The sequence below is a fragment of the Podospora pseudopauciseta genome, chromosome 4 (genome assembly GCF_035222475.1).
Source record: "Podospora pseudopauciseta strain CBS 411.78 chromosome 4, whole genome shotgun sequence".
Lineage (NCBI taxonomy): Eukaryota > Fungi > Ascomycota > Sordariomycetes > Sordariales > Podosporaceae > Podospora > Podospora pseudopauciseta.
In genome coordinates, this window is record NC_085894.1 from 3,631,712 (window position 1) to 3,646,299 (window position 14,588).

The 14,588-nt window shown below is 53.8% G+C and overlaps 5 protein-coding genes across 5 annotated transcripts; 2 read left to right on the plus strand and 3 right to left on the minus strand.

Annotated features, from left to right (window-relative positions):
- Positions 1–30: 30 nt before the first annotated feature.
- Positions 31–1,460, minus strand: QC763_405480 (uncharacterized protein; the record flags this gene model as incomplete). Its single annotated transcript, XM_062912191.1, has 3 exons — positions 31–563; positions 625–975; positions 1,031–1,460. The coding sequence occupies 3 exons, from the start codon at positions 1,458–1,460 to the stop codon at positions 31–33; spliced, it is 1,314 nt and encodes a 437-aa protein (XP_062766220.1).
- Positions 1,461–2,018: 558 nt separating this feature from the next.
- Positions 2,019–6,254, minus strand: QC763_0070980 (uncharacterized protein; the record flags this gene model as incomplete). Its single annotated transcript, XM_062905979.1, has 3 exons — positions 6,192–6,254; positions 2,295–6,106; positions 2,019–2,197 (listed from the first exon to the last, which is right to left on the minus strand). The coding sequence occupies exons 2-3, from the start codon at positions 2,302–2,304 to the stop codon at positions 2,019–2,021; spliced, it is 189 nt and encodes a 62-aa protein (XP_062766221.1). The 5' UTR covers positions 2,305–6,106; positions 6,192–6,254.
- QC763_405470 (uncharacterized protein) lies at positions 2,454–6,109 on the plus strand. Its single transcript, XM_062912190.1, has 4 exons — positions 2,454–2,467; positions 2,559–4,954; positions 5,007–5,298; positions 5,368–6,109. Exons 2-4 carry the CDS (start codon positions 4,811–4,813, stop codon positions 5,901–5,903), a joined length of 972 nt encoding a protein of 323 aa, XP_062766222.1. The 5' UTR covers positions 2,454–2,467; positions 2,559–4,810; the 3' UTR covers positions 5,904–6,109.
- Positions 6,255–9,803: 3,549 nt separating the features above from the next.
- QC763_405460 (uncharacterized protein) lies at positions 9,804–11,704 on the plus strand. The gene is made up of 2 exons (XM_062912189.1): positions 9,804–10,919; positions 10,972–11,704. Exons 1-2 carry the CDS (start codon positions 10,821–10,823, stop codon positions 11,101–11,103), a joined length of 231 nt encoding a protein of 76 aa, XP_062766223.1. The 5' UTR covers positions 9,804–10,820; the 3' UTR covers positions 11,104–11,704.
- Positions 11,705–12,619: 915 nt separating this feature from the next.
- QC763_405450 (uncharacterized protein) lies at positions 12,620–14,143 on the minus strand (the record flags this gene model as incomplete). Its single annotated transcript, XM_062912188.1, has 1 exon — positions 12,620–14,143. One exon carries the CDS (start codon positions 14,141–14,143, stop codon positions 12,620–12,622), a length of 1,524 nt encoding a protein of 507 aa, XP_062766224.1.
- Between the last annotated feature and the right edge of the window lie 445 nt (positions 14,144–14,588).

The following is a 14,588-nucleotide window of genomic DNA, read 5'->3' on the forward strand; positions in this document are numbered from 1 at the left end:
TGCAGTACCCATGTGCCCAAACTCAACCCTCTACTTCCTGAGAGCCTCCCTCCTGCTAGTGCTCTGAGGGTCGTAGTAAGGCTTCTCACCCAGACTGACAGCTCTGCTCCCCTTGCGCTCGCCCAGCCCGTCCTCAAAAACATAATCGGGGGTGGCCGCGTGGTAAACACTCCTGTTGTCCCAAATGGCAACATCATTCACATCCTTCCACTTGAAGCGGACTTGCAAATCATGGTTTTCGACAATGAGCTGGACGAACCAGTCAAGGAAGTGCTTGCTCTCCTCATCAGAGAGGCCATGGATACGCTTGACGTGGTGTCCGACAGCAAACACTGACTTCCAGCCGGTGACTGGGTTGGTGCGGATCACGGGGTGGATGGCCTCGAGGACATCGCCGACATTCTCGGGGGCGCCACGCTCGCCGGAGTAGATGCTGAAGCCGTTTCGCTTGGCGGCATCGGTGAAGAGTGGCTGGGCATAGTAGGCTGTGAGGGTATCGAGGAAGCCGCGGAGCTTGGGGGAGATTCTGTCGTAGAGCTCATAGCCAGAAGCCCAGAGGGTGTCTGTATTCATCCAGTCAGCGACATCTTTTGTGGCATCTATGCAGTCCAGAGGTTTGCTTACCACCACCGGTCTTAGGCAGCTGTGTCAGCTTGAGAAGAGCATAATCGCTGGGAATAGGCTCGAAGGTGATATCAGAGTGCCACTGGCCCTTTCCGGACTGACGATGTCTGCCACCGTTCCATGCGCTGGCGAATCGATCGGCGTAGAGCTTCTTGGCTTGCTCTGAGGAGATGACGCTGATCTCGTCGTCCTTGCCACCATGCTCACGGGCGGCGTTGCTGATGGGATGGATGTGAAGACCGGAAGTCTCTGGTTTTCCAGAAAGCTGGCCGAGACGCTGGACCAACTCCTTTTGAAGATCGTCAGTCAAGCCCTCCTGTTTCCGAAAGAAGACAACACCACGTTGAGAAACTAATCTGGGTCAGCAACATGTTTCTCGTCGGAGTCTCATGGATAAGATACTCACTGGTGATGGCAAGATCACGAAGCAGCTCATCCGAGTTTGGAGCACGGAGGAGCTTGACGAGGTCGACGTTGGAATATTCCCTTCCGATCACAGGGGTAACATCGAAGGAGTCAAAGACCTCAAGGGCGCCACTGAGCTTCAAAGGCTCCTTGTGGTTCGTGTAGAGCTCTGGGAGTTCTTCCTCTTGAACTTGGACACCCTTGTCCTCGACAACCTCTGGCACCTGCTCCTTATTCTGGACTGGAATGACCTTCTCCTTGATCTCGTCCACAGTTTGTTGGACTGTATCGACTGCCGAGGGAGACATGATGAAGTGCGAGGTGCGTGGAGATTGATCAAGTTGAAACTTTGTGATGTGAAGCTTTGGGTTTGTTGGTGGATGGCAATCAGACGGATTAACTGCTGTCTTTATAGACGGACAGCATCCCATGGCTTCGAATACATCATAATGGCGTCAAAGAGACTCCTCTTCACGAGTCATCTTTATCTCCGAGATGGCACACTCGCAGAGCACGCCAGCCTGCGATATCACTCTGAAGACGTCCCTCTATCTGACACGGACCAATCGCATGTTGAGAAGGGCCTCGCCCACCACTTCCTGACTGTATTCCTGGCTCTTAGTGGTCAAGCTCCTCAAAAATGCATGGTGTAAGACGCTTGCTCTCTGACGTGCGGCAGAGTATGCTGGCACGGCGGCGACATGGTAATCGTGTGCGAATTTCCGCGCTGCTGGGACCGTACTGCGTATACTCCGTAGCATCAAGGCGTGCTTTCCCCCCCCGTCCGTCTACCTTATATCGGCAGCATTGTTAGGGTTTGCCGAGGTGCCAATTGGCTGAACGTTGACTTTGGAGGTGTTGCGCAATGCTTGGAAATGATGGCGTCGTCCGGGAATGCTGCCAAGGCTGTTAACTCCGTCGCCTTCCCCAACTGCCGGAGTCGTTTTGTTGAACAAAGATGGCAACAGGCGGGCCGTGGTCGGTCCCGACTATGCGGGCGGCATGTTTTCGGTACTCGGCGGCCGGGTCTGGTCGATTACGGCAACGACGACGGGGCGCAGAGGCTCGAATCTGCCGCTCGGCAATAAAGGCTTTCGAGACGGCATCGAAAGACTTTGTTGCCAGCCATGTTCAGCCGTCTTGTAAGAGGGCGAGATAGGTCGAGGGTCTGGCGGATGGGAATGCTTGAAAATCCAATGCTGGACCATAATCTCAGCGTCAGTCCATTAGAGTGGAAAGTCGGTGGTCTGCACCTCGAGACTTACCAGCAATCATCAAGACTTCACAGAAACACAAAGTTGGCCCTTCACCTCACGGGATTGAGAAAACAGCTTGCCGGAATTGCTGCCTGGCTCTTGTCAACTGAGGAACGAACACCCCACCTATTCTGCCTTTTCATCAGCCTGACAGCCATTCAGCCCGACACTCTCTGATCTAGGTAGGTATTTCCAATGTCCCCAAGACGGATGGATCGGCAGTATGCACTCGATAAATGAATTGATCTCTGACAGCTGCGCCATCCCCCACAGCTGCATCTTCCCCACCGAGTGCCCCCCGAACACTGCTAGCTCGTCCCGCTCCACCACCACGCAGTGATGCCAAGGATCATCACACAAACAACGCGGCATCAGTCCTCGCCAACCGATAAGTATACCGTCATGGTCATTCTCCCACGTAAGATTTACAAACCTTAAAAGACCACCTGGTTCTTCTAGATTGGTTTACCCCAGACTGGCAACAGACCGTGTAGATCAAAAACCACCATATTTTTAGCACAGACATCTCCTGATCTTCATCAACAACCACCCGCGCCGCAAAGCGTCGTGTAACTTACAGAAACGGGCCACGAGAGGCAACTGCTCACGCGAGACATTCCTCGTCCAAGCCCGCGCCGCAACGAGGTCTCCAGTCTCTTGGCCATCAAGACCATCAACTACCCCGTTTCAACGACATTGATATGTACACTGCAGCGATCCTAGACCAAGCGTCAAAGTTGCAGCAAATGTCACGCTCCTTTGCCGGCGGCACCTTAGATCCACTTGCCATGTCCCTTTTCTGACCGTCTCGTCGCAGTGAAACAAAGCACCGAGCCTCATCACCGCTCCCGTGGACGCGTACAAGACGGGCCTGGAAAACGGTTTGGGGTTTGTCGGTAATAAAACGACCACACTCCGCTTCGACTTGCCTCGTCGGCTCCAGCTCCCCCTCGCTATATGCGCCACAATTGGCGGGCTCGGGCCGCCAACGTCAACCTCTGGTGGATTCCAGGAACAAGCCGAAAGCAACTCTCCTGTTGGCGCTGCCTCTTTTTGGCTGGTGTTATCAGGAGTGCTGGACGCTAAACAGTCGGCTGGCACCTCCTCAAACACCCAGATCTTCACCAAAGTCACCGGCCAATGTTCCACACTGCTCCTATTCATCTCTTGCTCCTTTTCCCAAGAGGCGACCGATTGCCAGCAGATTTGATTTGCTGATGGTTGATGTCGGTGACAGACTGGGAACCCATGATGGTTGGCCCACGGACATTTTCTGCCGGCAACCAACCCCCGGTCGATTCTGCAACCTCACGGGGATTTTCTGTTTCACATTACAAAATGCCCCCACGAACAAGCAATTCTGCCGAGGAAAATCCAGATACGTTTTGAGCTTGATGCTGTTTGGCAGTCGTGGCAGTCTTGGACTCTCCAATTTGCCCGTCACCAGAGGACATGTCTTGGCGCGTCATCCCACGACCTCCCGCCGTAAGGTCTGACAGCCCCGAGCAGATGTCGGATGAACAGGCAACGATTTGAGATGAACAAGTCTAGCCACGGCCAAGTTTCTCAAGTTTTTGGCCCCAAAATGAGTGGTGGCTGGCCAGAAATTCAGGCCTGTTGTTGATTGTAGTTGATGAAGCTCGTCGGCGCGGCAAGACGCCTCATCCCTTGGCCAGTGAGGTTCCCCAGACTTGGCCTGAGCGCCAAGGGGCCAGAACCCCAAACGCGCTGGCAGGGTTCTTCGTCACTGCACCTTGACCCCTTTTCTTGGCGCCAAAGGTTGTCATCCGAACGCCCCCCACATGTGTTCCGTGAGGCCCCTTCTCCCTGTCGGTTGGTAAAACAATCATGAAGCTTCTTTGTCCCTCGACAACCGGCGATAAACGAGGTAGCAGCAACAGACGCTACCCTGTGATCTAGTTCTGCTCCGTCTGCCGCCCTGGCCCTGCTCCACCGACGGAGGAGCATCCGGACCGACTGCCACCACCTTTAAGACAAGGGTCTTATCATTTTTCACCTCGGGGCCAAGGCTCAAACACTGGAGGTTGCGACTGCAGAATGATCGGCCCCTTTAACCGCATATAACGCCAACCACTTGGCAGCTACCTCGACAGAGGCAGTGAGGAAACAGAATGACACAGCAGGTTGTCTGCCCAGAGTTGGCGTTATATGCGGTTAAAGGGTCTACTACCCGCCGAGACCCCGTAACCTGGTCTCAAGAGCGAAAAATACAAAGATCCACGCCCCTCCCGCCTGGAAGCGTGGCTTGTCATCGTACGATCTACTATTCCCTTCTCTTGTCTTGTACATTTCCTGTTTTTTTCTTCTGTTTTTTTCTGGTTCCGCTATCGAGGTCTGCGACCCTGTTTTCTTCTCTTCACTTCTGTTGTGTAATACTTTTATACATTGTTATCCACTTTCTGTGTACCTTCTCTAGTCTTATATTCCCTTTCTGTCCTCCTCGACCTGTCTCTTCTCTCTTCACTTTCTCCTGTGTGTCTCTCTGCCCTCACATATAATCCAACATGGGCAAGCTTTCTCAAATCCTCTTCCTTACGGCCTCGGCGGGGCGGGTCTTCGCCTCTTGCGCCTATGGAACACACCTGATGCCCAGAGCGGAGGAGGGTGAAGCTGTTCCAGTGGCTACCTTTGGGTATACTGGCATCACCGTAAGACACTCACATTTTGGAGGTGAGGAACCCGAGCTGACACACATATCAGGGCCCTCACAACTGGGCTGCCCTTGACAGCCCCGCGAACAATGTCTGCGCCACGGGCACCACCCAATCGCCTATCGACATGGTGGACAGCGTCTTTGAGTTGATCGATGCCTCAGCCCTCTCAATAGAAGTCAACGACATGCCAGAGGGTGCCGACTTTGAGAACCTCGGGTCTACAGTCGAGGTCATCACCCAGGGTGGCACACTCTCTTTCGACAACAAGACCTTTGAGCTGCAGCAATTCCACTTCCATCTTCCCAGCGAGCATCTGGACAACGGCACCAGTCAAGCCAGTAAGTTTTTTTTTTCCCTTCTTTGTACCGCGCAACATCCGTGTAACCGTTGCTGACATGACGCGATAGTGGAAATGCACATGGTCTGGCAATCCGCCGAGGGAGAGATCGCCGTCGTTGGCGCCTACATCAACATCGCTACCGGGGCGGTCGCCTCGGCCTCGGTCAAGCGGGGCCTCAACACCCGCAGCCGCCTCTTCCAGAGACAAGCCGAAGCCAACGAGACTGCCCCCGTCGCCGGCACCGATGCCCCTACCGTCCTCCTCGAGACCATCTTCAGCGTCGTCGACCAGATCTCCACCCCCGGCACCAAGGTCAAGACTCCCCCTCTCGTCATGTCCGAGGTGGTTGACCTCCTCAAGGCCGGCCAGTTCCAGGCTTACAGCGGATCCCTCACCACCCCTCCGTGCAGCGAGGGCGTCAACTGGAGGGTGTCCACCTCCAAGCTGAGCATCTCGCCTTCCTCCTTCATCAAGGCTCGGGACGTCATCGGGTTCAACTCGCGCTTCCCTCAGAACACGCCCGGCCAGCCGAACATCCTCATGATCTCTGCTTTGGGGGCCGCCGCCGCCGCGGTCTCGGCTGTCGGTGCGGGTGCTGCTTAACGTTCATGATGGGTCACGATTTTGTTTTGGGTACAGGTTTTTGGGCGGTTTGGAGCGGCTATTGTTTTGTATCAAAGATGGGAGCACAGGGGTAGAGTGGAAAGGGTCCAAAATAGATGAGACGGTGTTATTTTTGGGAGTTTTCTTTTTTTTGCTATCATGCCGTCCCAAATGTGTTTTGGTGAAATGTGATGCTGTGTAACCTGTCCTGTGTCAATCTTCCAGGAGAATTCACTCCGTGCGGATAATGTGTCAAAATCCCCGACACATGACACACGAACTACTTACCCGGCAGACAGCTTCTAGACCGACAGCGATTGTTACACGGTCGTCAAGAGAGACGCAGTCACATGTCGAGCTTCCCCATTCGATTATATGATGGCGCGCATGGCCCGCAATGCATGATCGTAACGTTTGGCAGCAGCAGCGTGTGCACAAGACATTTTCGTTCTGCCGTGCCCATCTACTGGCAGAGCCATGTCATGACAAGCTGTCAGGGTGGCAGTTGGACGCCACCACGAAAACCATGTGACAAGGGTTGGCAGGCACACCCGGCTCGGCGGGCTGGGCACCGAGCACTGCCGAATGGTGGGGCGCCGTTGCCCCGAGCCAAGATCTTGGGTCCGGTATTGCTTCAAGCCACCCTCGACCAGCGTCCCGGATGGCAGCAAAGAAGTCTGGACCTGCTGGGAAGGTGACGCCGAGGACGAGAAATAAGTTGATAGGTAAGTATAACGAGACTCCGGTCAACGGTATATGCAATATACTGAAAACACGATATTAATATGGGCGCATGAAGATATATCACGCAAGCAAGCAGCGTTGCTGCCCAAAAGTTGGCTCGCTTGCCAGCACAATATGTACTCTTTCCTCACTGCGCGCCGTCCACCAGCCCCCTTCTTTCTCTGGTGGACCGGTCCTGCCTGTCGCATTCTCTACGAAATCCCCCCATCTTTACGTGTCAATCATCCATTCCCCCGACTCTTTCCTCTTCCCAAAATCCCATGTCCGCCCTCCCCCCCCCCCCCCCCCTTCCCCCGCGCAACCCCGCAACCCCGCCGAACAAAAGCGGAGCACGGAGGGCGGAACTTGCGGGGAGCCGCACTGCCGGACCCCACTAGGCGCTCCGCTTTCCACAGTCATCACCGCAATCCCGCCACGCCTGAAAAGGCCACGATCATCGCTGTTATCTTTTCAACGCCTTTACTCTGTTTCTTTTCCGTCTGATGAAACGACCATGACCACGTATACCATGTCAAACTGTGGATAATATGCACATAACCAAGAGAGCAAACGATGGGAGTCGACGCAGTGAAACTGTGATCCGAACACGTAAAAAAATCCGAGCCGTAAAAATTCCAACCCGTAAAAATTGCGAACTCGAACTTTTCGGGAACGTTTGTGGATGTCTGCATGGGTTATCGCTGGCTGATTAAACTCCTTCGGTAAGTACATATCGCGGAGGCGGATGTCTCTCCCGTTGCGAGGGGTTTGACCCCGCTCGGCTGGTTGGCAAGGATGAAGGGCGGCCGTGAGATCGGGCTGGGATTTGTGACGATGGTCGAGGAGCATGAGACTGGATTTTCTTTGGGTCGGCTCCGGGAATGTTGGGATCGGGATGTGGGAAGGTGAAGTTTGTATCGAGGGAAAGCCGAGCCGATCAGGGTTGGCCGGTGGTCGGGCCGGCCGTCGAACTCGGTGTGGTGGCTGGCGGGCCGCTGGTGCTGGCGGTGCGGCGTGGAAGAGGAAGAATCCTCACGCTCGGAAACTGGAACCGAAGATGGAAGAGGAAGCAAGAATCGTACGATGAAGGATTGGGATATGTGTGGTGGGTGGTTGCGGCCCGGACAGGCGTGAGTGTGGCGTAGACGGTCTCGAGTCACGCTCATCAAGTTTGAGAGAGAGACGTTCTACAAAGACAATTTTGAAGTATAAAGTTACCTCAGTGAATAGATGAAAGTAGAAGAATTGTTTTTGAGGATTTGTTGAACAAGAGATGTTTCTATTTGCTGAAGGAAAGTGCGGTACCTGACTTCCCTTAGGTACCTGACCCATCACGGCAACTAGAGGAAGTGCTACCCTAGAGCCCCTGAAGAATTTCCGTTCATCTTTTTATCTAACTCATTACTTGCTGGGGTAAAATGATATCCTTAAAAGTACCGCTAACAAGAAAGGTGCTTGTTTATTTATCTCTTATGTCACGGTAAATACCTAGGTCGGTTTCTTGTTTGTGATTTCATGTTTGTATATCTTACATTCAAGTTCTTTCCTTTGTGCCATCGTACCTAACTGTTATCGATATCTTGAACTGTTTCTAAGAATCAGATGGGAGTTCCTGATAATTCTTGGTCACGAACCAGCCATGCCTTATGCACTCAAGCAGCCTGCCGCTGCCGCTATAATCGGGCCACTAAACTTTGGTTCTTAGACTCCTGTACACAGACGCCAAACAGTTTTGAGTTCTTTGTCAAGCCAAGAATGAGGAGTAAGGTTTCATCAGAGTTCCTAGGTCTCTATTTCTAGCATCCGAAGGATCGAGTTTCAATGAAACAGGTCCGGAAATGCACAGAAGCTCGGCAGCAACGCCTCGGGCTTTGCCAAGAAGCCATTCCCAGAACAAGTATCCCGAGGCTCTCCGCCCAGGGACTAGACAAAGCCGTGGATGAGACATACAGCTTTTTGAACAATGTGCTCCGGGCCCTTAGCCGAGACTGGTCCCAAGAGAAGCGCCAAGGGCGCCACACTTCTGACGGGTGTCACTGGACGGTAGGTGCAGATCCAAGTATTTCATGATGTATGGGTGAGGAGGCGCTTTGTCTTATATGTATGGGGAATGGAAATCCTGCCGAACATGGTGATAGACCTGACTCACAACGACTTGACCCCGTGAGGCGGAAGCTCAGCTTTTCCATCATTCACAGTCTCAGATGTCTGCACCATCGTCCATCGTCTAGGGCGCTTGCCTACATGCTGTAAGGGTAAAAAGGGCGTAGAGATAGTTACATGAACCGATCTAGCCGACCACAACTCTTGGGAGCCTCCCGCCACACTCTATATCATTGTTCCATGACCGATGTTACCTCATTGCTGAACATGACATCACAGTGGTCGACATTTGAGGAGAATTCCCCGTCGGTTGGACCCGTAGTGTCCGTTTGCGCTTGGAGCGTCCTCAGGGGTACTAGAATAGGCGCGTGCAGCAAACGTGAAGCGATTACGTAGGGTAGTACGAGGTGGCTCCGAAGGATTGCCAAGTCAACGACGTGCGTTGATCTATCGATAAATCAAGTCGGTGTAAAGATTGTGGTCAGTTCATGATGGTAAAGTTTGGTACAGGCACAAGGGTAACCGCGGAACCTCGAAGTTGCCTGCCACGGCAATAATGTTTGGGCATCAAGACGTCGCCTGATGCTTTTCTTGGCGGCTAAAGATGCTGTGACTACACGCAGCGAAGCCCAGATGCCAGACCGGATATGATGCTCCATTGGGTATTGGCACACGTGGGAGGAGACAGTTTTCTCAATGGTCTTGATCTGGAAAAGGGTAGTAGCCAAATCTCAAGCTGTGAAGGGCGTCTACAGCCGCGAGAAGCGTCGAAAAGGCCTGCCCACCGACCGGATAGGTAATGTAGGTACCCTTGGCCAGCTTTTCTGTGGAAGCCCAACATATCACGATTTCTCATAAAACCGGTCTGTCTTGCTTGTCAAGTCGATCAGAAGCCCGGTCTGGGTTCAAGACGTCTCGGCAATGTGGGAAGGCAGCCTGTCACTGGCGGCACAGGTCACACCATGTCTGAGTCAATTTCTGGATGGTAGGCAATCTTTCTGACCACTGGCAGCTAGCTAGCTAACGAGCCAAAATGCAAGCCATCGCGCGGCGGCCCGGCTCACTCCCGAAACCCTAGAAAGGCCTAAGGATCAGGGCCCGCATGGTGATAGCAGGCGCAGGGTTGGATCGCTTGTTGACGGTCTTGGCAGTCAAGTCTGCGATGCTGTATGGTGGGATGATGACGAACGGGAGGGGAAGAGAAGAGGGGCCCAGAGGGGTCTGGACGGTGTGTGGAAGGGCGGGAGTTGTGACGGGAAGTGGTGGAGGTGCCAAAAATGCCAAAAATTTGCCAGCCCTGACCTGGACAGACCCAAGTACCGGCGGCCCAATCGACCAGAGAAGAGCTGTGATGCTGCAGCGCACTACCTACGTGCAGCGTGGCATCTCACCAGATGGGCAACCCGGACGCAACTCATTGGAGTCTACCATCTTCCACCCCCACCGGCCACCTCACGCTTTTCCTTTCTTTCTCATCGAGATGCAAGCTTTTCACACCGGTGTGGGACTGATGTGACTCTCTCGACGCACCTGGTCATTTATTACCGCAACAGGTCAAGAAACATCGTCAACCATCTTCAAGTTTTGGTGTGAGGATATGTCTTATCTCACACACTGCCGATGGCACAGACCTCATCCAGGCACGCAAGATGGCTTTGTCTAACCATGCCATGGCCCTGACTGGAGCTTGGCTGCTAGTCCTCAGTCTTGTCCACACACCCACAAAGCCCAACCCTCCAATGACAGACCCGGAGCTCCTTGAGCCCAACCAACAGAGATCTCACGATGGCTCTTGACTGACCCTGGGCTCCATGACTCGGCTGTCTCAACTTCTGGCAATTTTGGAAAACCCATTCTTCTCTCGGGCCAAAGGCAGAGGAGAAAGTCAGAAGCAATGACTTGCCTGATCGTTCAGATGTCTATAAAAATGCACACAGAGCCCATCTCGACAAATGCACATTTTGCTGTTCTTGTGTAACAAACACCAAACACTTGTTCCCACCACACGATCACCTACCACCTGCTTTCTCACGTCAGATCCCAAATCTCAAGCCAAACATTCACCAGCTACCAACAACTCCTTGGCTCATCATGTTGCCCCTCCAGTTCTCGCCTCTTCTCTCTGACCAAGACTTTGTGTTTGGTCCTGGCCCCCTCAGCTCCCAAGGGGAAGGCATCAGAACTCTACCGGTAAGTCTGGCAACGAAGGAACAACCAACATCTAGAACTAACGCGGCATCAGATTCCAGGAGTTCTTTGTCCAACATGCGCCGCCAACGGCAGCGAGGTCTGGGTCATCCCGGGGCGGCAGTGCGGCTACTGCCGCACCCCTGCCCCTGATGAAGATTCCTGCGATGGTGACCACGACCATTGATTAGCTCTCGAAACCTACGACAATATCGATACCCTTATTTCAACATGGCGAAGAGGAGTTGGCGGTTCTTTATGCGTTTTCAGTTGGGGGTTTAGCACACTCGTTGGCCTCGTCACGTTTTCACCTATTTCAATGACCATCGAATTTTCTCGCTCACTTTGGTTTATGTTCGACTAGGATGCTCTTTACTGCAGGGCAGCGTGGGGCTTTGTGAGGTGTCATACTCGACCGCCGTCTTCACCTTCCTTGTAGGCGAGCATCTCCTCGGTGGTACCCCAATAGACTGCAAAGTGCGGTTTTGTCTTGAGCACGAGTGATGCCAACCGCCGTTCCTGTTTCTGTAGCTCGGAGCTGCCGGTTGGTCCGGAACAGGGCCCCGCAGACATGCATGCCACCGCATCTCTGCGGCACTGGCATGTCATCAATATCACGGGCTTCGTCCAAGTATTCCAAGTGCAGGGGGACTCGCTGCGGTGCTGCTGCTATTATTACCTAACCCTTCGGTGAACTACCTGTATGCTGTGAGACCACCATATTATTCCTCTCACTTGTGAGCCAAATCCGACTAACACCACACCTTCGCAGACCTAGCCTTCGGCATTCTACCCGGTATGTACTCATACTTGATAGACAAATCACAAGTTTCCTATAACGATGTATCACAAAACCAACAGCTTTTCATCTTGGCAAAACGCTACAATACGTCAGAATGAGGGCACTTGGCCCAACAACACCATGAAACCGGGCTGAACGCCATGAGCTCCGATTTGATGTACCAAACAATCGAACGTTTACTTTGGCTTCTCTCTCTCCGGTCTCTGTCACAAGTAGCGGTCAGCATACCAGATTGCTTACCTCATGACGACTGGGATGACACTGCAACAAATCGACGGCCGCATTGTCCCCTGCATCGTAACATTGGTGCTGCCAGCCGCGAGGACGTGGCGGGGATGATCGGAAGTTGAGCTCCGGCGCCGAGCCGCTCTTGATGCAGGGCTCATGTACCATGACCTCTGGGACGGATCGGGCTGTCTGGCTTTTACCTATACCACCAAAGTCCACACAAGCTAGGTTCCTTTCTGGAAACTCTTTCGACTTCCGCAAGATCTTTATCCTGTCCCACCTAAGCACTTGACCACCCATCTCCTTCAAACACTCTCGCATACCACATATTCGCTTACTACCTCAGGGTAAAATACCTAGGTACAGTGTTGTTGTTTGCTGGAAACCTACTCACCAGCCCACAACTGCCCGCATGCTGCAAGTCAGCAGCATGCTTCCAAGCACGCGAGATTTCACCAGTTGAATGTGAGCCGGATACAGCAAAAAACGAATCTGAATTCTGACAAGAAGAATAAAGTAAGTATCACGATGTCTCCAACCTGCCGTTCAAATGTCCCCCAAAACGCCCGAATATGCCTGTGGAGATCAAGCCTGATATGACAGCCCCAATGAAAAGTATTAGCCAAGTTTGTCTACCACAACCGTAAGATCAACATGCAAAGCCAACCCCTTCTCAGTTCGGTGTGACCACAACCACCTCAACCCCCTTCTTCCCCCCCTCCTCAACCACTGCCGTCTCCCCGCTCAGCCCCGAAGACAACGAATTCCTCTCCGACCTCTCCCCATCACCAGCCAAACACCCCTCCACCATAGACCCAAACACCGGTCCCCAGCCCCACTCCCCATCCAACCTCTCCAGCCGTTCCCTCACCCCCTCGCCTATCCCCCTCCCCCCCTCCCTCAAACCCGCCTGCCTAAGCAACGCCCCAACAACAGCTACATGCCCCCTCCTCCCATGCCCGTTCTCCAAGTGTTTCACCACCTTCCCCAGCACATCCCCCACCACCTCCACCTTCTCCTCCTCCTTCATATATCCCATCAGCAACTCGATCAAGCCAACATCATACCCGTACTCGGCCGCCCAATGAAGCGGCGTCTTGCCTTGCCGATCCCTCGCCAGTGGATTAGCGCCATACTCGAGCAACACAGTCGCGCAGGCGGTGTCAGTGTGGGCAGCCCAGTGTAGCGGGCTGACTGACGGACCGTTCTTGCCCGTCGACAAAGGGTTGGGATTTGCGTTGCCGTAGCCTAGCAGAAATGACAGGGCAGTTGGGTTGGAGCACAATGTGGCGATGTGGAGAGCTGTCTGTCTGGTTGTTTTCCCCCCTAGGGGTGATGGGATGGGTAGGTCAGCGGCTGCTCCCTTGTCGAGGAGGAGCTTGAGGATGGCCTCGGTTTGCTCAGGTGATAGAGAGTTGAGAGAGCAAGCTACGCTTAGCGGGGTGGAGGGATCTGACGGCCCGGTGGAGGGGAGGTTAGGGTTGGCGCCGCTTTCGAGGAGGAACTTGACAAAGGCTAGGTGGGCTTTTGGCCGGGTCTTTGCTAATGGGGAGCGGAGGGCGCAGATCAGGGGGGTGAAGCCGAGGTGGTTGGGGCTGTTGATGGGGATTTTGTGGCCGTGGAGGTAGGCGAACACCCTGGGAGCGTCGAGCTCGGAGCAGCCGTTGCAGAGGTCGGCGAGGTGTTGGACGGAGATGATGTTGGGATGGTGGGCCTGTTTCCCACCGAGGTTGGATGGAGTAAGAGAGGAGAGGAGGCGGGTGAGAAGAATGGATGACCGGGAACCCTTGTGGGATGGCTTCTTGGCCTTGGTTGAGACCGTGGAGATGGATACCTCTGCTTCAAGCTTGAGACGAGCCCGATACGTGGTCGAGAGTGTGGTGATAGTGTTGGCGAGGGCCTCATCCTGGCGCTCGCGCTCAACCTCGTCTTGGGCGCAACGGCAACGGGGGGTGTGCACCCATATTGATGGGGTCGCAAGTTTGTTGCTCCGACTTGGTTTGATGATCTCACGACAGTTATATTGACGTGGAACTCTGGTCTTTGGTTGCCATCCCATTCTCACAAATGGTTCTGGGATGGGCTTGGAGGTGTGGTAGTGAAGCCCCGTGGGGGACTGGGTCCTTGGTGAAGACCAAGGGGACTCGTCCCATGGCTGCTGTTGTTGCCTGACGGTGAGTGCTGATGGTTCTGACATGGTTTTGTTCTGGTCCCTTATCTGGCCTGTCCTTTCCGAACAGACACTGCCCTGGAAGAGGAGGGCAATCTCTCAGGTATATACCCCTCGATCAGCATCGTGCATCCCTTCCTTCTTGCCGGAGTATTAAATTCCGCCATTGTTCGACATGTCCAAAGCCACACGGTACCCGCCAATAATTAGACTTGGCGCACAGCTACCAAAGCGCTGGGACACGTCGTTCGGCGGTTGGGTTTTGGGCACCGATCACGCTCGCCGAGCCACTAACATGGCTCAGCCCTACCCTGTTGTAGCACTCTCTCAGGCCCCAGCTGAGAGGCAGCCAGCCCTCCACTCCCCAAAAGAGGAAATGGCTGCGAAGCCTGGCCGCCACATGTCGCTTTTGCACACCTGAGAACTTTTGAGAAGACAATAATCGCCCTTCTATTCCAGTGACAACTCATCT

Coding starts and splice junctions, on each gene's coding strand:
- QC763_405470 (XM_062912190.1), top strand. CDS start 4,811: ATGGGCAAGCTTTCTCAAATCCTCTTCCTTACGGCCTCGGCGGGGCGG. Junction 4,955..5,006: donor TTGGGTATACTGGCATCACC/GTAAGACACTCA, acceptor CACACATATCAG/GGCCCTCACAACTGGGCTGC. Junction 5,299..5,367: donor CAACGGCACCAGTCAAGCCA/GTAAGTTTTTTT, acceptor ATGACGCGATAG/TGGAAATGCACATGGTCTGG.
- QC763_405460 (XM_062912189.1), top strand. CDS start 10,821: ATGTTGCCCCTCCAGTTCTCGCCTCTTCTCTCTGACCAAGACTTTGTG. Junction 10,920..10,971: donor AAGGCATCAGAACTCTACCG/GTAAGTCTGGCA, acceptor ACGCGGCATCAG/ATTCCAGGAGTTCTTTGTCC.